The sequence below is a fragment of the Amphiprion ocellaris genome, chromosome 17, assembly GCF_022539595.1.
Source record: "Amphiprion ocellaris isolate individual 3 ecotype Okinawa chromosome 17, ASM2253959v1, whole genome shotgun sequence".
In the NCBI taxonomy this organism is placed as follows: Eukaryota; Metazoa; Chordata; class Actinopteri; family Pomacentridae; genus Amphiprion; species Amphiprion ocellaris.
The window spans coordinates 23,337,641-23,358,756 of record NC_072782.1 but is presented as its reverse complement, the minus strand read 5'-3'; the positions used below and the strand labels follow the sequence as shown (position 1 = coordinate 23,358,756).

At 40.9% G+C, this 21,116-nt stretch overlaps 1 protein-coding gene across 1 annotated transcript in view; it reads right to left on the bottom strand.

Annotated features, from left to right (window-relative positions):
* Positions 1-20,693, bottom strand: part of LOC111572906 (early estrogen-induced gene 1 protein) — a 30,143-nt gene extending 9,450 nt beyond the window's left edge. The window contains exons 1-8 of the mRNA XM_023276792.3: positions 20,536-20,693; positions 19,889-20,188; positions 7,526-7,646; positions 6,454-6,483; positions 4,913-5,029; positions 4,782-4,828; positions 2,122-2,282; positions 607-708 (exon numbers count right to left, since the gene is read on the bottom strand). Of these exons, the coding sequence (XP_023132560.2) occupies positions 607-708; positions 2,122-2,282; positions 4,782-4,828; positions 4,913-5,029; positions 6,454-6,483; positions 7,526-7,646; positions 19,889-20,061 (751 nt within the window). The 5' untranslated portion in view covers positions 20,062-20,188; positions 20,536-20,693. The remainder of the gene's footprint in view (positions 1-606; positions 709-2,121; positions 2,283-4,781; positions 4,829-4,912; positions 5,030-6,453; positions 6,484-7,525; positions 7,647-19,888; positions 20,189-20,535) is intronic.
* Between the last annotated feature and the right edge of the window lie 423 nt (positions 20,694-21,116).

The following is a 21,116-nucleotide window of genomic DNA, read 5'->3' as shown; positions in this document are numbered from 1 at the left end:
AGATTTTGGCAGTGATACATACATACTTATCTGTCAGAAATGATACAAGGAACAATTGATTAAATTGTGGGGGTGTTTCTGAGTCCCATCAATCCCCGCTGCCCGCTACATATTTAGGTCACGCAATTCAGTATCCGTACATAACATACACATGCATAACACACACCTGTGCTCAGCGCAAGGTCATTTTGTTTGTGGGTACATCTATATTAAATGACCACATTCTATAGTGTCGTGATTTATGATCATCAATAACTAATAAACAAATGCTGCATTTATTAAAAAAAAAATGCTGCATTTCTGGCAATGCCATATGGGGGAATGAGCAGCCTTGGCAGAGTACAGAGCTCTCTGAGTGCTTTTCTAGTTGACATAGTGAAGAAGTTGCAGTTTTGAAATTTAAGTTAGAGTTTTGCAGTCCTCTATGACCCCTAACATCTGATCACCCTTGTTAGTCTTTAGTAATACGTCAATTAGTTACTTAGTCAACCCAAAGTCACTTTCCAAGGCTTGGGTCAAATATATTTATCTAAACTGTGTTGATAGCACCACTCTGAGGTCAAAGAGGTTGTTCCTTCGTCTCAGCTAAAAGAAGTAAAAGCTGACCTGATATCTTGCTGTGCTGGCTGGCATAGCTGGAGCTGCGGAAATGACCAGTGTGAAAAACCTCCTCTGGGCTGGACACACTCTCAACCTCCTCTGGCAGACCTGCAAACACACACACAGACACACACCTGACTACATCAGTTTATTCTTTGTCTTTTATCAGCTATTTGTCCATTGTAGGTTCACCTTTCAGTAATTCTTAACATTAGTTTTCTGCTAGTTTAAAAAATCCTATTTTTGAGGCTACGTCTGTTTGAGATTCCTGCCTCCACTCATTTCAACAAATATATTCAAATTCACCATTCACTGATAATTTATTAAATTTCAGCAGCAACACCCAGTGTCCCTCTTACCCTGGATTCATGCAGAAACTAAAAACCTGTTTTTCAAAATCAACTCAACTGAAACCTTTTTCAGTTAACTGATTAGTCTAGAAAACAGTGACTATTACAGTCTTGATGCTGCCTCAAATGAAGACGTTTGCGCATGAGTGACAGCAGGCAGGAGCAGCACATTGACTTTTTTCGAACAATTATTCTTTTTAATGTAACAAATGTTTCTCTTCATCACTCAGTAATTGCTGCGTCCTGATGTCAGCTGTTTTTGGCTCCTGTCATTGGTCAGCTGCAGTTCAGACCACATTTTTACACAATAATAGCAGCAGCATCCCATTCAGTTAAAAGTATGAGTTTCCAAAGAAGAAGGTTTTTCAAGTATTGGAATATTTGAAATTATCCCAGAGTAAGAAGCTAGTTTATAAATCGTGCAAAGTTTAGATGGAATTCATACAGAAACTCTTTGGCACTGAAGCATTTTACATCTGTTTGTTTCTCTCCTGCTCTCTGTGCTCACATATACTGAATAGATGAATTCCCAGTAATTATTACATTGGTGTGTTTTTGTCTTTTCACTGAGTTTTCTAACAATAAGAAAAATTCAGAATAATTTCAGATCATATATACACGACCATTCAAAAGTTTGGGGTCATTTAGAAATGTCTTTATTTTTGAAAGAAAGGCAATTTTTTCCAATGAAGATAGCATTAAATGAATTAGAAATACAGTCGAGACATTGTTATTGTGGTAAATGACTATTCTAGCTGGAAACAGCTGATTTTTAATGGAATATCTACATAGAGGTACAGAGGAACATTTCCAGCAACCATCACTCCTGTGTTCTAATGCTACACTGTGTTAGCTAATCGTCTTGAAAGGCTAATTGATGATTAAAAAACTCTTGTGCAGTTATGACAGCACATGACTAAAAGTATGAGTTTTCATGGAAAACATGAAATTGTTTGGGTGACCCCAAACTTTTGAATGGTAGTATAGGTAATAGGTTAATCTACTTGCTTACTTTGGTGACACATTAATTAACCATCTTGCATTAAAGGATAACACCCTTTTACTCCAAAATGGGACTTGTTTTTTTGTGATCCAGCCTGTCTAACTGAACTACCCTTCAGTACCAGTCGGTCAGAGAGCACCAAAGCAGACAGTGGTGCTGTGAAGGTACCTGAGCTGCGTACTGATGACTGTCGGGGTTTGAAGGCACAAGCTCTCTCCACGATGCCTCCCAGCGGCTGCACTGTGGCATCAGTACTCTCCCCCTTACAGTCCAGCTGCAAGGTGGGGTCCTCGTCACGGATGGAGACAGATTTGGCTGTACTGAGAGGCCTGTTGGTGAAAACATTAAATATTATAATATGTATTACAAAAAAGTTCACACAGCCATATTATTTCTATTTTTCCCAGAGCAGCTGTGGGGCTATCCGATCACTGCCTTGTCCATCTCGTCCCAGTCTACAGGCAGAAACTGAAAACTGTGAAGCCTGTGGTGAAAACAATGAAGAGATGGACCAAAGAAGCGGAGCTTGACCTGGAAGCCTGCTTTGACTGCAGAGATTGGAGTGTCTTTGAAGCTGGTAATAACAACCTGGATGAGCTGACCGTGCTGTGACATCCTACATCAGCTTCTGTGAGGACTTGAGTGTTCCCACCAGGACTCATTTAATATTTAATAATGACAAACCGTGGTTCACTGCAAAACTGAGACGGTTCCGTCAGGCCAAAGAAGATGCCTACAGGCGTGGAGACAAAGTGTTGCTCAACCAGGTCAGAAACACACTGACAAAGGAGATCACAGCAGCTAGGAGGAGCTACTTGGAGAAGCTGAAGAGTCATCTTTCAGCAACAACACTGCATCAGTGTGGAAAGGCCTGAAGAACATCACTAACTACACGCCTTCACCCACCTCTTCTGTAGGGAGCCAACAACTGGCTGACGACCTGAACCAGTTCTACTGCAGGTTTGAAAAGGACTTCACACCCTACACCCACACTGACCATCTCCCCACACAGCCATCAACACCTTCTACAGCCTCGGCTCTCCCTTCTCTTGCAGCCCCGCACCGCCTACCTTTTACTCAAACCTGCAAACAAGAACTGTGCAGAAGACGTCTGCCGGCTCTTCAGGAAACAAAAGACCAGGAAAGCAGCAGGTCCAGACTGAGTCTCACCTGCCTGCCTGAAAGCCTGTGTAGACCAACTGTCACTTATCTTCACGCAGATCTTCAACAGATCACTGGAGCAGTGCGAGCTTCCCAGTCCTCAAGAAACCCAAGATCACAGGACTGAATGACTACAGACTTGTCGCTCTGACATCTGTGGTCATGAAGTCCTTTGAGAGACTAGTGTTGGCCCACTTGAAGGACATTACTGGACTCCTGCAGTTTGCCAACAGAGCAAACAGGTCTGTGGATGTTACAGTCAACATAGGGCTGCATCACATGCTGCAACACCTTGACAGACCAGGGACCTCCACAAGGATTCTGTTCGTGGACTTCAGCTCGGTGTTCAACACGATCATCCCAGATCTCCTCCTGCCCAAACTCACCCAGCTGTCTGTCCAACGCCCCACCTGTCAGGGGATCTCCAGCTTCCTGACAGACGGACAGCAGCTTGTGATGTTGGGCAACTTCACATCCAGCACCCACATTCTTCAGCACCAGTGCCCCCCAGGGATGTCTTCTCTCCCCACTTGCTATTCTCCCTGTACACAAATGACTGCACCTCCTCACACCGATCTGTGAAGTTCCTGAAGTTCGCAGACGACACCACCGTTGTTGGTCTCATCCAGGACGGTGATGAGTCTGCCTACAGACAGGAGGTGGAGGAGCTGGCTGTCTGGTGCAGTCACAACAATCTGGAGCTGAACACGCTCAAAACATTGGAGATGACCGTGGACTTTAGGAGGAACCCCTCTGCGCCCCCTCCTCTCACCATCCTGCACAGCACTGTGACTGCTGTGGAGTCCTTCAGGTTCCTGGGCACAACCATCTCCCAGGACCTGAAATGGGAGACCCACATAGACTCTGTGGTGAAAAAGGTAGCAGAGACTGTACTTCCTCCACCAGCTGAGGAAATTCAACCTACCACAGGAGCTGCTGATCCAGTTCTACTCAGCTGTCATTGAATCTGTCCTGTGCACATCTCTAACTGTCTGGTTCAGTTCTGCCACCAAATCAGACGTGAGGCGACTGCAACGGGCAATCAGAACGGCTGAGAGAATCATCAGTGCCCCCCTGCCCTCCCTTCAGGACCTGTACTCCTTCAGGATGAAGAAAAGGGCAGGAAAAATTCTCTCAGACCCCTCCCACCCAGGTCACCATCTCTTTGACCTGCTGCCCTCTGAGCATGACAACATCCCAGCACCGGAGGAGATTCTTCCCTCAGGCTATATCCCTCATGAACAATAAATAGAGAAATCATTGAGGACTCCTGTTTGACTACCACTGCAATATTCAATACATATACAATATTCAATCTCATGTGCAATACCTTTACAGTGCAGTACCTTAACAACAATGTGCAATATTGTAATTTAAGTTGTATTGTAATTTATTAGTTAAGCAAATTTATCTTTTTTTTACAGTCCTTTGTTTACATTTACTTTTACACAGTACTTCTTATATGTATACTTTTATATTTATAGCATTTTTATTTAGAATTTCTTAGATTTAGATTTGTACATTTATTCTTGTACTATCTGTTGTTGCTGAGTACTGCAACTCTATACACCGTGTCAAATTCCTTGTGTGTGCAAACTCACTTGGCATTAAAGGCTTTTCTGATTCTGATTTTACATGTCAGTTCCAGATAGTTAAAAGGAACTCACGTTTTAAAGCAGGGATCCCCAGACAGAAGAGTCATCCCAATTGTCACCTATAGAAAAAATATAACATGTTACTAAACCTCTGTGCTGGTCAGGTCATTGTGAACATGTTTCTGTGTGTGATTTTTTTATGCCTTGAGGATGGAGTTGTCCTGCCGAGTGTTTTTAGTGTCATAACCCTCCAGGATGCAACAGCGGACTGTGGAGCCTGAACCAGCGAACTCAGAAATGTTGAGATCAGCAAATCCTAGCTGGAGACACACAGACAAACACACACACTTAAGAAAACACGTGACAACAGCTGAGGTGTAAATGCAGCTAACTATAGATTTAGAATGAAATCTAGACCGGGTCTGTTCATGACTTTGTATTTTGCAGCTTCACAGATGAGAATCAGCAGGATCTGTTTGATTTGTAATATCCTTTTTGTTAAAGTTTTTTTTTTCCCCTCTGTTTACAACTAGCAATCAGTCCTGGCATGTGAGGAAGTGAATGAAAGACAGTAGTTGAGGGTGACTTTGTGTAGAGGTCAACAACCTCTTTTAACCTCCCCATTCACAGTGTTTTGCCCACTCAGCGCTGCTTCCTCATTGAAGTGTACAGCTTGTGGTGGTGTTGGTTTGTGTGGGTAAGTGTAATTCATTATCATTGTTTACTCTATTAAGAAATGTGTCCCATCTGTGTCCACTAAATCTGAAAATGTCATCAAAAGCTGTCCTTGGTGAAGCTATTCCTTTATCCTACCCACAAAACAGTCAGGAAGCAACAAAAAACAGCCACAAAGAGACACAAAAAATCCCATAAAGAAACATAAAAGGATCCCATAGAGACAGAAAACAACCAAAGACAAACAAAACCCCAGAGAGAGAGAGAGAAAAAACTATGACAAGGAGACAGAAAACAACCAAGAAGATGAGAGTACACAAAAAACACAATGACACAAAAAACATAACGAAACACAACAAGACCACAGGTAGCTATGAAGCAACTCTACAGAGATATACAATGACCACAAGGAGACACTCCAAACCTTGAATAGATACAAAACAACCACAAAGAGACAAAAAAAAATAACCACAGACACATAAAAGAAAGAGACAAAGAGTGAAAGAGATGTCCATTGTGTTACAATCTGTCTATGAAGACAGTACAGACACACCAAATCCCACATGATAAACACACTGTACACACATCACTTAGCATGGACACGCTGTGGTAATTAACCTGCAGGAAACATCAGCCCTATAATCAGGGTGTGACTCAACAATATTCCAGTCATTTGTCACAGCTGGAGCCCTAATGTAAGTCTAACAGCTGATGAGTTTAGCTACAAGAGTTCAGCTGCCCTTTACACTACAGATACACACACTGTAGTAAACACAGTGTGATGTATTACAGACCACTTCTCACAGTCATTACCCTCTGACTGCGCCCCGTCACATGCCCCTGTAACAAGGCTCAGGGATGCAGTCATGCTGCTATTTAAGACACAGTTTACCACCACTGACATAGTAAAAGTGAGTTTTATAAAGGAAGTACAGCACTTTAAACTTTATGAGCCACTCAGGTCCAACAGGTCAGCTAACTTGGACGGGATCAGTAGGAACTTAGTTTAGGTATGTTTTTAGTTTTGGTTGTAACAGCTTTAAAGTAGATAACTATATATTCAACTTACCTTTGAGAACGCCTTTCCTCCTTTGAGCTCCTGCAGACACAAAGGGCCAAACAATGAAGATTAAATACTGCTGACTATCTGTCTCAGACTGCTGACCGTCTCTACAGTCATATCCATAAACACTGTATAAAACCAACATAAAACCTGGAGTTTATGACTAGAATAGGTGCTCCAGTACAAACCAGATATACTGGACATTACACTCATCATGCAGTGCGATCATTCCTGCTTAGTGGAGGGAAAGACTGCATTACCTTTAAATTCATGATAGATGTATAAAAATGACCTCCACTTTAAAGAGCTGCACTCTATGATTGACCTGCAGGTGGAGTCTGGTAGATTCAGCTGAGAGGGTTTGTTTTGGGGCTGCACAGTGGATTGGTTAGCACTGTCACCTTGCAGCTAGAAGACCCCCAGCTTGTGTCCTGGCTTTCAGGGGCACGGAGTTTGCATGTTCTCCCATGTTCTCCCTGTGCATGTGTGGGTTTTCTCCGGTTTTCCTCCCACAGTCCAAAAACATGCTGAGGTTAATTGGTGATCCTGAACTGTCCATAGGTGTGAATGTGAGTGTGACTGTTTGTCTCTATATGTAGTCCTGTGATAGACTGGTGACCTGTCCAGGGTGTCCCCTGCCTTCACCCTAAGTCAGTTGGGATAGACTCCACCCCTCCTTGACTCTAATGAGGATTAAGTGGTATATAGATAATGGAAGGATGGGTTTGTTTTGCAAGACTGCTTTTTCTAGGGGCCAAAGAGATTTTAGAAATTATAAATCCTTCATGGACTTTTCAAAAGAAAAAATACAACAGAAACAGTGACAGCTATTCACGTGTCCTTTTCAAGGTGTCCTGTCAACAGTTAACCAGACTCTTTCATGGGGATGCTTCATGGGGAGAAAGGTTTTTGGGCTGCATGGGATTTCATCCATTGCTGAGATACTGCAATGTCTACTGGGACAAATGGGCAGCAAGGCTGAGTGGTGGTGCTTCTTCCAGCTCTCTTAAAACATCCATGGAGTTCATTCATACACCTGAGAGGCTAGCAGAAATGTCAGATGGCAATTGTAGCTTACCTTGCGTACAGATACTCTGCAGATGCAGGGGTCCAACACTCCAGTTATCGGATTAGCACTCATTTTACACACAAATGAGAACTTCTTCCTCCACCGAACACAGTTCTGCTGCACCTCCTCCCTGCACACACAGACACACTAGAATCAGACTGTTGTACGCTTTAGTGTAGAACTGCAGGTATCTAGGTGTAATAAATAATAGTATATAAATCCCTATGAACCCTGGTATTTACCAGGTAGACAGTCTGTGTCTGAGCCCTGTGGACTCAGGAGCCTTCATCCCTGATCACTGGTGCCCCTGTTTGCACCTTTTACAGGAGAATGAGTATAATATTTTCACAAAGGTTCTGTTTTTGCCCATCCAGACTAAGATGCAACCTCTGAGTTTTCAAATCAAAGCATGGTCAGCAGCATTTCTAAAAGAGTCTGTTTATGGGTCTAAATTTCCCTAAATGTAGCAGAATGCATGCGCTTTAAAGCTGAATGCTATCATCAAATTCACATGGTTTTGTTTCATTCAGCTCTCTTAAAAACAAATATTTTAATGCTTTTGGCTGAAACAAATGTATGAAACTTAGCTTACTAACTGAAAAAAACAAGACAGCAACACCAAGAACATATTGTCTCAATTTGAAAAGGCATCTTTTTTAAAAACCAACATGGCTCAGTTAAAAATTTCTTAAAACAGAACTTATCATTTGTCTGGTATGATTTCAGCATTTGATAGTTTGTTATTGCTATGTTTTGCAGAGAGAAACTAACACCTCATCTGTTCAGGATTTAAATTAATGCCTCTAGTAAACAAACTAAAATAGTGTCCGGGTTGTAACATCTGTCACTTAAGGAATGTATAAAAATAAGACATGTCTTTCTGATTAATCTAAAAATCAGGCTTTACCAGAGAAATTGTAGCTTTGTGTAGTAAATGTCACCTTTTGGGGAGTAGGGAATGGTAGATTCCATTTGTCACGGTTCCCTTTAAATATGCCTTATTGACTGTGATGGCTGTTTGATTTCAGAAGCATAAAATTAAGGTCATAAAAGATTTGTTTATACAGTTTATAAGACAGTTAATCTAACAGGAGAATTTAAACAAGTCTACAGTGGACAGGATTTATGGGCTCAAAAAGACAAACTGAATTATGGATTTTATCACACCTGCTGAGAACTGTTGCCCAGAACACAGACAAAAAAAAAAATCTGTGCTGGAGAGTATTTAACAATCTCACAACTGCTCTAGGCTGCACATGTGAAAGGCCAGATAGGTGCGAACGTTTTCCTAAACATAGGAGATGATATTAAAAATCTGCTACCTGCATCAACAACTGCATCAACTGTCTTTTCTGTCTTTTGTTAGAAAGCAAGCGCAGCAGGGCCTGCAGCTGATGGCCCAGATGATCTCATCCTGGGATATGTGACGTGTCAGACTAAGCACTCTGTTGAGGGGTTTTCCACTTCCACTGAGTGAAAACACATTTGGTGTTTATCTGCATGTCGTTTGGTGAAGGACATGTTTCCCTCTCTCTTTCTCAGTCATCTACGCTCACAGTTTGCAATCAAATAGAGCAATAGATATAACTATAACAAAATTGCAGCTATAACTGTTAGAACTAAAATTGTTATAGCTACAACAAATTCAGATAAGTGCCAAAGCGACAAACTGAAGTGATAATTTGATATTCCAGGCACCGGACAGACAGGCTCCACAGTGAAAACATGACCAGGAAGTGCTGGGAATCACTCCTGGAAGTGATACAGCAAGAGAAGAGAATGTCCAGGACATACCTGCTGTAAGGGATTTATGACTGCATATGCATGAGATGGGGTTAACTGGTATTATTGCAATATGCAATTCATCAACTGTACAGAGAAGCAGAAGAACCAACTTCTAGATAATTTTTCTTCTTCTGAATTGGTTTGCAGCTCGATTGTGAACAACTTAATTACCCCAATGTTACAACTTGCCACTGTATAGCGTAGAGTGGTTTTACAGTGTTTGAGCAGAGTCATAGGTATGCTGGTGTGCTCGAGCTGCCATGAGAGGACAGAAAGCAGAGACCTCATAGAACCTGGAATTCTAGGAAGATCTGACCTTTCGCTTGTAGGTTTTGTCTACAGAGAGGTGTTACCAAGTCTGGGTACACCTCCAATTTTCTTCTGAATATAATCAGCTACTTTCTATATTTGTTTTGTGTTTGGGTACATTTTTGATCCAAATGACAGTTTTCTCATTTGATTTTTTAAAAAGTCAGTTTCTCTACCTGTAGAGACGGTAACGCTATCTATAAACACTATTCCTGCCTCAGTCAGCAGCTACCAAGCTTTCCTTGTGGAAGACAGTGAACCTGAAACAGTTTCAGAGAATATGAAGTAGCCTACTTTAGATGAAGGCCACACTGATCCAAAGGTGCTCCCTGTTTTGTATAGAGTGCATTGTATTGACATCAGATATTGTGAATTATGAGCAGCTCCCACTCTACTTGCGCTATTAGCCTCTAACACCCAAAGGTCTATTTTTATCTAACTACAGTGGCCATCTGTTGAGCGACTGCCGGCTAAATAAAACCCCTGAACGCCTCCTGTACAGACCGAGACAGAGCATCAAGGCTGCTGCTGCTCTGCTAACATGCTGCTCACACCTGCACCTCCTCTGCAGACGCCACATCAGTCCACCAACAGGAACTGACTCTTCTTGCAAACCTACCGAATAACACGCAGTGTTTTTAGGAAACTAACACTAAAGCTGTCAGTGGTAGTTTACTAGCTCCTCTACACATCACTCACACACAGGGCCTCAGCAAGCTGGGCTCGTTCTAACCTGACTGCTAAACTCTGATGTTATCAGAGCATCTGTTGCTGCACAGCTTATGTAAAAGGAAACTTAACATGGGAATCGTCCAGCACTTCAGTTACACAACACACATGTGCAGACTCAGCCTGCTGCTGTGCTGAGAACAAACAGTCCCGTATGCTTGTCCTTTGGAACACTAATGCAGGCAGTGCAAACAATATGGAAATGTGCCCAGCAGCCAGGTAACCCTCTGAACATTCTCTATGTTACATGTTCATGTATAGCCACAAACACACAGCGAATACCTCTGACACACCCTAATTCAAACTCTCATCTTAGCCTAAAGTTTCAAATATACTTTTTTCTAGTATATAGGTCTGCACATTTATTTAATTCTTAAAAATACTGACACTGCAAACCTGTTCAAACCCTTGTCAATGTTGTACCATTGCAACGAAATTAAAATTGCCAGAACTTTTGCTGTACTCTTGGGGACCTCAGAACAAACTGATACCCTTTAAAGTTGTTCAGTTTTTACACATCCAGAAGATACACAGGGCAACATTATTCATTTGGAGTTATGTTTGATACATGTAAGGAATCTAAGTCCAATGTTCACATCCTTTGAGCTCTGTTGTGGTCTCTACCAGCCTCAAATAACTGAATTTCTAGTTCTTTATCTTTTGTTATCTTGGTCTGTGTGTCATTCAATGCTGAGCAGTTACACTAGAGTGGCTTTTTGACCAATACAGTTGCCTGCACCTGGAAACAAAGTTGATAAGAGCAGAGTTAGTGGGCTGAAAAACCAAAACAATGAGCTAAAAAGAGTCTTTAAAGTTCTGTTCAGGAAATGTAGAGTAGATATTAATTCTCTGTGTGCTTCATCCAATTAGTAATAATTTTCACATTAGGCAGAGTAACTTGAGTCAATGGTAATTGAAAAACTAACTCTGGCTATAAAGTTTTAGTTTCTTCTCCCAGTTCATAAGTCCATGATCATCAGAAATCTAACTTAAATCCTTAAGGATAAAATCAGTTAAGTTGAAATAATCTGGTCTGAGTGTGATTTGATTTGCTGTAACAAAGTTGGCAACATAAGCAAGCAGCCACTAAACTGCTTGAAAATATGTAAGAAAAGCAAAGTCAGAAAAAGAAATGCAGAATTCTCTCAGGTGAAACCACCAAAACATTTCCAACCATTTGTGTTAATATAGGATTCCAGCAATGACAGAAAACCTGACTGAGGAAAATGGTTTAGAGGGCTTTTAAGACACAATTCATACACACATAGACTAAATTGTTCTGTTGTATATGTTTAGTGTGGTACACACCATGATACCAAACAGCACAGTGACTACTTTTCACTCTTGAAATAGGCAGACTGACTGAGTACAAGCTTGAAGACACCTGTGATGCTAATTAGAGGACACACCTTGTCCCTATGGTCACATTATTTTCAAATTTTTCTAGGGGTACCATCATTTTTGTCCAGGCCTGTTTCATTAGTTTGCTTTTAAAAATGATTCTGTTGAACCACAATTCAAAAGCAATGTCTGATATTCATTGGTTAAATTTCAGTAAATCTGTATTTATTTATTATTACTTTTGTTAGTTTCAAGTTATTTCAGTGACCATTGTGGGTTTTTCTTTCTTTAACGGTAGGGTACCAACAATTTTGTCCATGTCTGTAGATCTATGGAGTGTTAAGTACTTTGCAAGCATCAATAAGACATTTTTAGGCAGATTTGCTGCTTGCTGGAGCATGTCACTCCTTGCCGACTTATCCTCTTCCTATCTTTTCAATGTCTTGAAGTCTCACTCGCCTTCTGAATAACTTTAAGATTTCAATTTGCTGAAATAAAGTGCAATATAATCATATTGTGTTACATAAGCTTTGCTTTGCTATTTGTTTTAAAGCAATCAGGAATAAGTGCTTGAATCAGTATAGGCAGGCATTCTTTTCCCGCATTAACTTTATCAGAGGAATTTTTCCCACTTCACTTATCTGGAGGGTGACCTGAAGTTTACAGCTCTTAAAACAACAAGCCTGGGGGCTGCTGGCTTCCTGACAGAGGCAAAAAATGGTCAAACAGGTTCTGCCGCTTCTTTTCTTACAGCCCAACCTGCCTGCCTTCACAAACACACCATTGTACGGCAGGTAAATACAAGCAGCGCTTTCTCCTCAAATGAAGTTGTGCTTTATATGGCTGGTTGGTCTCTTAGGGATCGTTGACATGAGCTACAGTCTCACTTAGTGACCAGGACATGCATGTTAACTGCAGTAGATGGAAAATGACAAGACTGTTTCGTTCACGTTTTAATGTGAGGAGGTTTACGGTCACATGTAAATTATTTATTCACAAACTCCATCACATTGCACTGCACTGCTGTACTTCGTTGTAATTTATACACTAATGTTTCAATCTTAGCTAAGTAACAAAACCTATTTGCAGGATGTTTTTATTTCTATTTTTTTCACTCAGGTATTTTTAATGCTCATAAAACAGGTGGATGTCTTCATGCCTTAGTACTGCACAGCATCTGCACTTTCTTGCTTACATGAAACAGGAACGGTCCACTTGTGTTGAGTTACATCAGAGTGTTTTCCATGAACACTTAAGTGCTGCTACAAATGTGTTTAGGTTAAAAACACCCGCTTGACAAACTCTTTCCTTCCATCCGTTACTAACTGTCAATGTTCTCTGGTGTAAGAATCTGAGGCTAAGTTGCAAATGAACGCACACTCTCACTCATTAACACAATCAAATTACATTATCCAGCATGTAAAGATTTTAGTGATTCAAAGATGATGCTTTTGATAATTGTGACTTTGCCACAACAGTGCTTGGAGCTAAATGCTATCACACTTACAATAAGAAAGCTACTGCAAAGCAAGTATAGTGTTTTCTATGTTCATTATCTTAAGTTTTAATTAGCACAAAATCTAAAACACAGCTGCATCACTATGCTGATCAAAATATCATTTTGATTATCATTTTTGATGAGGGAGCTAGATGGAACACACCTACATGAATTCAGACAACATGACAACTAGTGTAAACATGTCTGTGCAAATTGTGTGTTTGGGTGTGTTCTTTATGATGTGTACAGGTTGCTATAAAACAGCTGGCTGTAGTTGGCAGGTTAAAGGTGAAACTTGGGATTGAGAGTGGAAATCCTTGCTTGGTCTTCAGCACAGAACTGTACAGTTAAACTTTCCTTAAGAACATTAAAAGAGCGTCCAAATACATCCCAACTAGTCAAGTTAGCTTTTGTAGGATTCCAGGTGTTCGTCTTCATTATGATTATATATAGCTACTGCTTTATTTATTTTTAGAGACTGTAGTGTACAACACATATGAACATATTACATGCTATAAACGATTAGTGGAAATAAAAGGCTGTTGGAATGGATGTTAACAAGGACAACCTGGTGACTGATTTGTTTCTTCTGCTTTAATCAGTAGCAGCAAGAAATTAACTAGCCAATTAAGCTAATGCTATCCTCCAACCAAGAAAGAGATATACTGGTTTACATCTTACATACAAACATGATTTTATTTTTACACCATGACTGGGTTTGGATTCAATATCTGTCCAATTAACAACTATCAAGTGTGAAATGGAAACTTAAAACCTCTGGGTCATACTGGTCAATACACATTACAGGAAAATTCCATCTCTACGCCTGGTATTGAACCCTTTTTAGTATGTGATCGGAGTTGTTCACACATCACAGCAGTCTGAGGCTCGTCTTTTACTAATCTGTGACAATCAGTACTACAGATTCTGATTCAATATTTCCTGGCCAATCTAAAGGAACATGCCCCTACATTGGGGTCTTCTGGCGTGACAGGAACTTTTGCCCTTGAACTATATTTAGATCTTTGATCCTCCTGTGGAAATATTGGTAAAGTTCCTGAAAGATTTCTTGGAAAAGTTCCTGCTGTGGAAAACGGGCACTTTCATCTGACCAAACCTCTTTGTAAATGCAGCAACTTTTGCAAACTTATTCTTCTTTACTTCTTATACCAAAACCAAATCCTCTGGTTTGGTTTACAGTTGCAGCGGTTCAATACATGCATGTGTTAAACAGTATGCAAGCCTCAAGTGTCTCTATGTTGCTGCTGTGAGTCAGTCACTCCTTGGATACTGACAGCAATGTATCCACATTCTTGACATTAATTCAAGCATAAGGAACAAAATATACTCTAACAAGGCTGCACCTCATCCTCCTTCCAGCTTATCATGTTCACAGACACAGTATTAAAAGGAAATTCTAGCATATTTCAACCACTTCTTGCCTATTAAGTGCGCCTCCCATTAAACTTTGCACTCTGCAATTTCATTTTAAAAGAGGACATGCTCATAACATGCACTAATAAGCATGGAAGAATTTAACTTGCAACAACCTTGCCAACGTTGCAACAAATGACACCTACTCTTTCCTCCACAGCCACACTAAGCTCTCCTTTAAAGATAAATCAAGTCTTCCTGGAGATATTAAACAAGGCTTGAGAAATGTAACAAATGTGCTCAGTTCTAAAGTGTTTTCCCTGCAGGACAGAAGAAGACACAAAATCAGTGGAATTCCATTGCAGAAGTGGAACACACATATTGTGGGAGTGGATGGTAGCGGTCAGAGAACCAGGCTCTGGTATCAGGTTCCAAGATGTTAATGGCAGATCATTTGAGTTCTGCAGGTTGTGGGGTGGAACGCAGTGGATGAGACTCATTCCAGGACATCCCTCAGCACCCTGTCAATAGTTCGTTGTATGCTCCCCTTTAGTCCACTGTTAGTAGGTACTCATCGCGGTGGAAGCCCTGTGGTTTTGAAGGTGCTCCAACCCAAATGCCTGGACATAACGATTTGGTCCTTGTTGGAGTTACTCATCGAATCCAACATTTTGACTATAACAAATGCCTGCCTCTTAATGTTCACGTAAGATACACTAACGGTCAAAAGTTTTAGAACGTTACAGATTTTCCAGTTTTTTAATTGAAATTCAAGTAGTTCAAGTCTCATGAATAGCTTGAAATGCTGCAAAGGTAAGTGGTGAACTGCATGAGGTTAAAAAAGTTAAGGTTACCCAAAACTGAAAAATAATGTACATTTCAGAATTATACAAAAAGGTCTTTTTCAGGGAGCACTAAATGGGTTAACAACTTTAAGCTGTTATGCAGCAATGGAGGTAGATCAAACCTGGAAAGTTGGTGCTACCAAATCCTACAAGTGTCCCAGCTTTTCTTGATTACTTACAACCCCCTCTGTCTGCATAAAAGTAGTGTTGGAACACCCCATGGTACCATACCCTCCAGAGCAATTTTTGAACAGTATTGTATTGCAGAAAGTAGCGTGTTACTATAAAAATGGTGAGGAAAAGGCAATTAACAGTAGAAGACAGACAGACCATCATATCACTTAAAAATGTAGGTCTTTCCTACAGAGAAATTGCCAAGAAAGTCAAAGTGTCAGAGAGTACAGTTTTTTCACCATCAAAAGACACTCAGAAACTGGGGAAGATTCTGATAGGAAGAGGTCTGGAAGACTCAAAGCCACAACAGAATCAGAAGACAAGTTTCTGAGAGTCAACAGCTTGGTGATAGGCGGCTCACAGAACAACAGCTTCAAGCATAGCTTAATAGTGATTGTAGTAAGAAGTCTCAGTTTCAACTGTGAAGAGAAGACTTGGAGTTGCAGGTTTGACAGGTGGAATTAGAGCAAGAAAGCCATTGCTTAGATGTCAGAATAAGAAAAAGAGGCTTTCCAGGGCAATGAAACACTGCCAATGGACTCCTGAAGACTGGAAGAAGGTATTATGGACTGATGAATCAAAATTTGAAATCTTTGTTTCATCATGCAGGATTTTGGTAGTCAGCAGGCCAAAGGATGGTTCCTCAGTGTGTGACTTCAACTGTCAAACATGGACACTGGCCAATATGGCCAATAGCAGAAGCAGAGTTGAGGGGGGCTCAGGGTGGTCACAGCCACAGTCTGCCGCTAATGTAAAACCTAACTGTAAACTGGTAGAGGGAAAGACACTGCCAACACCTATACAAAAGCAAACACAATCCAAAAACCTCCCTACACTTCAGTTTAATTCTAATCCGTTTGCTAGACATAGCCTCCAAATCATTAGCAACTACTAGAACACAAGAAAAGATGCTGTGTATTTATTCTACACTACATTAATCAACTTCAGAGACATGCCATAAACATGAATGTCCTAAAATAGCTTCAACCCGATGTTATGTTTGACAATTTAAAGGAATGGGTAGACATTTTGGGAAATATGCTTGGTCACTTTGTGTGAAAAATATGGAGCTATAGCCAACAGGCAATTAGTTTAGTTAAATCATCTGTCCAAAGGTCTTGGCTATTTGAGCGACAACCTGATCACAAGCTTTAGAACTGCTCTGGCCAAGACATAAATGCAGAACATAACTCCTCATAAAAACATAATTCCTATGATTGACAGTTGTGTCTTTGAATGGAGTAAACAAATGAGATGCAAAATAACAAATAAGTAGCTACATTATGTGTTCTATCTGTGAGCTTTAGAGAAGTGCTAGTAGGTGGACTTATGCATTGGACAGTACTTTCAGTTCCATTCTGAGCTCTGAACACTTCATGCTGGATTTTAGCCAACAGCCTTGAGGATACATTCAGTATCTCCAACATGAAGCTGTGTGTGGTCTAATTCAATGGCTGAATAGCTACTCAGATGCAGGATATGAATCAACATGGAAATAAAAGATAAGTGCCGTTCACTTTTATGCTGGTAATGTAGGCAGTTCACTTAATCTGGGTCAGAATCAGTGAACCTGAAAGTGTCTTAGCAGCAAGCGTGTTTTATTTCTTTTGAGACTTTGTGCCTTAAATGCTTGTAGAAATACTGAATCTATGAAAAAAAAAGCCATGACTTAAAAACCTTGTAGGCTCCTGTCAAATACCTGAAGGTGCGCTACACTGTGAAGGATCCTGCTGATAATATCAGTCACTTGTTGTGCTGTGGAGCTGGAGATCTTTGTTAAATCTCTCTTCAGTTGTTTGTTCATTGTGCAACAACGCCTGATGTTGTGGGCGACGCCTGCGTTCTATTGCATTATGTATGGGAGAGGAATGTGTTCCTGCCCTCACTGTTAAATCTGATTTTGCTGTTGGCAGAAGATGGACATATCATGACTCTATCAGCCCCAGTGCAAACAGATAACATTTAACTTTGAGCCAAAGCACGCAGAAGAAAGGACGGGCTGTTTGTGAGCAAATCTCTCTTGGATTGTTTAGCTTGTGCTGTCTCTGCACACTTCCTGCAGGCAAGGCAAGATTATTTGTACAGCACCTTTCAACAGCAAGGCAGCACCAAATGCTTTACATAAGACATAAAGGCATTACGACATGATATAAAAGACACGAGTCAATATAAAAGGTGTAAAATAAAGTACAATATAAAATAGCATAGAGAAATGAAACATAAGAAAAACTGCAGGATTGTGCAGTCCAGTGCAAGACAGAGCTAAATGTACCAAATACAATTTGAGTCTGTCCATGTTTTCAAAAGAACTGAGAACTACGGCAGGCCACAGATTTTCCAGGAAAATCTTGTTTATTATTACCTTTGTCATTCAAGTAACTTTGAGACCAAACTTTTCTCTTTAAAGAAATATATATAAATTTACTTTTCCATTTCGCTTTGTGCTGCTACCTCTTTCCTTTATTTCCTGATGGTTCCTGTACCTCACTTGGAACATTACTGTGGCATTATTAAAGCTGCACTACTAATGATGAATAACTGAACTTACACAACTCCCTGTACGTCTGTCCAGGCATTAACTGAAGCACTTCATAGGGAGGTTAGGTAACCATCAGCCAATAACACCTGCACTCACTGTAGCTGACTTATTTGCATGCAGGTAAATATGCTGACTAAGAAGACTGTTAGTTTACGGTGCACTTGACTTTCAGATTTCGGTGAATACTTTTCAGGGTTTTGATCGGCCTCACTCTGTTCTCTGTCTGAACTGCTGATCCTCATGCGGGAGCCTCCTGACTGCTCCTGTGTGCAGGTTAAAGGCTAAAGGTGACAGAGGTGAAGAGTTTGTTCAGTCTGTCAGCTGTTTATTTCCTCTCCTTCTCCACTCTGTTATGAATAATTATTCCTATTAAAGGACTGTACCAGTGTTTTTCAGGTTTTTGCTAATATACCACAAATAACTCAGCTTTCTATAAGTGCTCAGGCAGTCCCAGGGTTTTTCCATTCATTTCACTATAATATGAGAATAGATTTTGGACGTATCATTGCTGTGCAGAGAGCAGAGCTGAAGGCGTGCTGTGATGCGGCTCGCTTAGCATAAAGACTGCAAGCAGAGAGAAACAGCGTATGTTCAAAATAGGACAACATGATGTGAAGAAAAATCTGCAATACGGGATAACGTTGCTCAATAATGCAATGACGACATGATCTACGATAAACAACCAAATGGTGATGTGTATTAGCTATAAAGTACTATTTCTATCTGTTTGAATAGCCTACACCCACTGAACAAAGACAATAAATTATTACTCTGCCAAGGAACGCAGCCAAGTGATTAGAGTTTGGCAGTGATGCAGCTTATAGTCTGGATCCACGGATTTGTTAAAGATTTCTGTATCATTGCGAGGTAGCGGCATGGCGTCACTGTAACCATGACAACAAGTGAGCACTACATCGGCTGCCTGCTGACGATCACATGATTGCGATCCTACTACAAATCTACCGCTGCGGACCACAAATTTTTTTTAAATTTCATTTTGCAGAAATCATACGACTGAGCAGCCTTGGTGGAGTTCTGTCCTCTCTGAGTGCTTTTCTTGTTGTTATTATTATTAGTAATAGTAGTTGTAGCATTATATTCTGTTTGAGTGACAACACTGGCTAAGAGACAACAGATGACGAACATTGCAAAATGTTATGATTTAGGCAAAATAAAAATACTAATTGATAGAAATGCATTGCGGTTGCCCAATCCTTCAACAATCCACAGACCTCACTGTGAACAGCTCCCACAGGAAATACTTTGTGCCAAAGGTGTAGTTTTAGTGAACCGTCTCTGAGAGAAGTTAGACTCCTAGCAGCAGAGTAAATTATTTTAGCTCCAGACTCTCTAGACAGCTGTGCCCAGGAGCCCTTCAGCAAACCAGCCAACTACCCTGTACAAAGGGTGTGTTAATGCTGGCTAAATCCCAGTGTGAATGTACATCAGGGTGGAGCTGGAGAAACAGCACGAAGGCAATGTTCCCAGGAGACACCAGGGTGAAGTAACACATGGTGTGCTAAAGGTTAAACGGCAAGATGTGCCAATCATGCTGCTGTCACCATCCAGCAGACCGTCTCCCTCATCTGAGGTGGAAAACTGACAACAAACACAGCTGAATTATACACTCCACCATGGAAAAGCTGCAGCGTGTCAGATGTTGAAACGGAAAGGGATGGCATTTAACATGAATGGAGCCAAAGTTAGTGTCAATATAAAATATAAAATAATGCAGCAGAGGTTTCAGTGGGTTACAATGAGGAAATTGTTCTAAATACCTGGATGATAAGATGGCAAAGTCCCCACCATCAATGAGCCGGATCTTGCAGAAAAGCACTCCGTTGACAAAAGGCACTGCTGTCAGCTCCTCCAATGTAAAATGCACTTGAAACTTGAACTTCTTCTTTTTCGTTAAAAAAGACATGGTCCCCAGCTGCTGGAGTGTGCTCATGGTGGGATAAACTCCAATGAATGAAAACAGAAAAGAAGAAATGCAGCCTAGTGTATTTGGCTTCACAGTGAAGGGTGAAAATCCTCCTTTGCTTCCAGGTTAATCATTTCTGAAGTGCTGTTTTGACCTGAAATTAAAAAGAGAGGCACACATGTAGAAGTTTTACAACCAGATCAGCTCGTTAAGGTTTCTGCAGCAGTGACAGCTGTGAAGCTCATGTGGTGCGTTTATTTATTCTTCCCCACATCGCAAAAAAAATAAAAAATGACAACACATCCCATATATCTTTACAACAGTGCTCCCTGATGGATTACTTTTGTTTTTAAGTACTTTCGAACAGTCTAAAACTTCCGTGTGGCTGCTCGTCCTCTCTGGAGCATGAACAGACTCTCCCAGAGCACACAGCTGCCACGCAAACACCCACAGCCCCGGAGATTCCACGGCAACAGCCCTCCGCTCCCACACAAAGCTCACCGCTGCTCCTCATGTCTGCCATCCAGCTGGACCGAACAGCTGCACACCGCTGGACACGACCGAAGTCCGGCTTCTCGCAGGCTCTCAGCTTCTACGCATCTTCACGAACTTTCCCCTCCTCAGCAGATACTTCAGAGTGAGTGAGTGAAAGCGGCTCCTTGAACGTCTCACGGGGACAGTTAGGGACCGTCCACAAAGTCTGAGCACAGGAGTGGGAGGAAGACGGAAAAGTCGAACTAAATATGAAACTGTGTTCTATTTATTATGATTTATTGGTAAATGCTCCATGCTGTATTCTGGAGATGTACATATTTGTTTCAAATGCAGTTTGGCTCTTTCGGGCTTTAAGCATTCACATCATATAACTGTATTTATTTAAAGTAAGCTATTGCGGGCTGCATGTATAATTGCTCTTGTATGGAATAAGGTTAAGTACACTGTCAAAATTAATTCAAGGTACCTATTTTCATCATTTATTTAAATGTATGGTTGTAACAAAAAATCAATCAATAAAAAACAAATCAAGCATTTTTGATGGGTTGGGTTGACATACACTACAATGGAAAAGTTTGGATTCACTT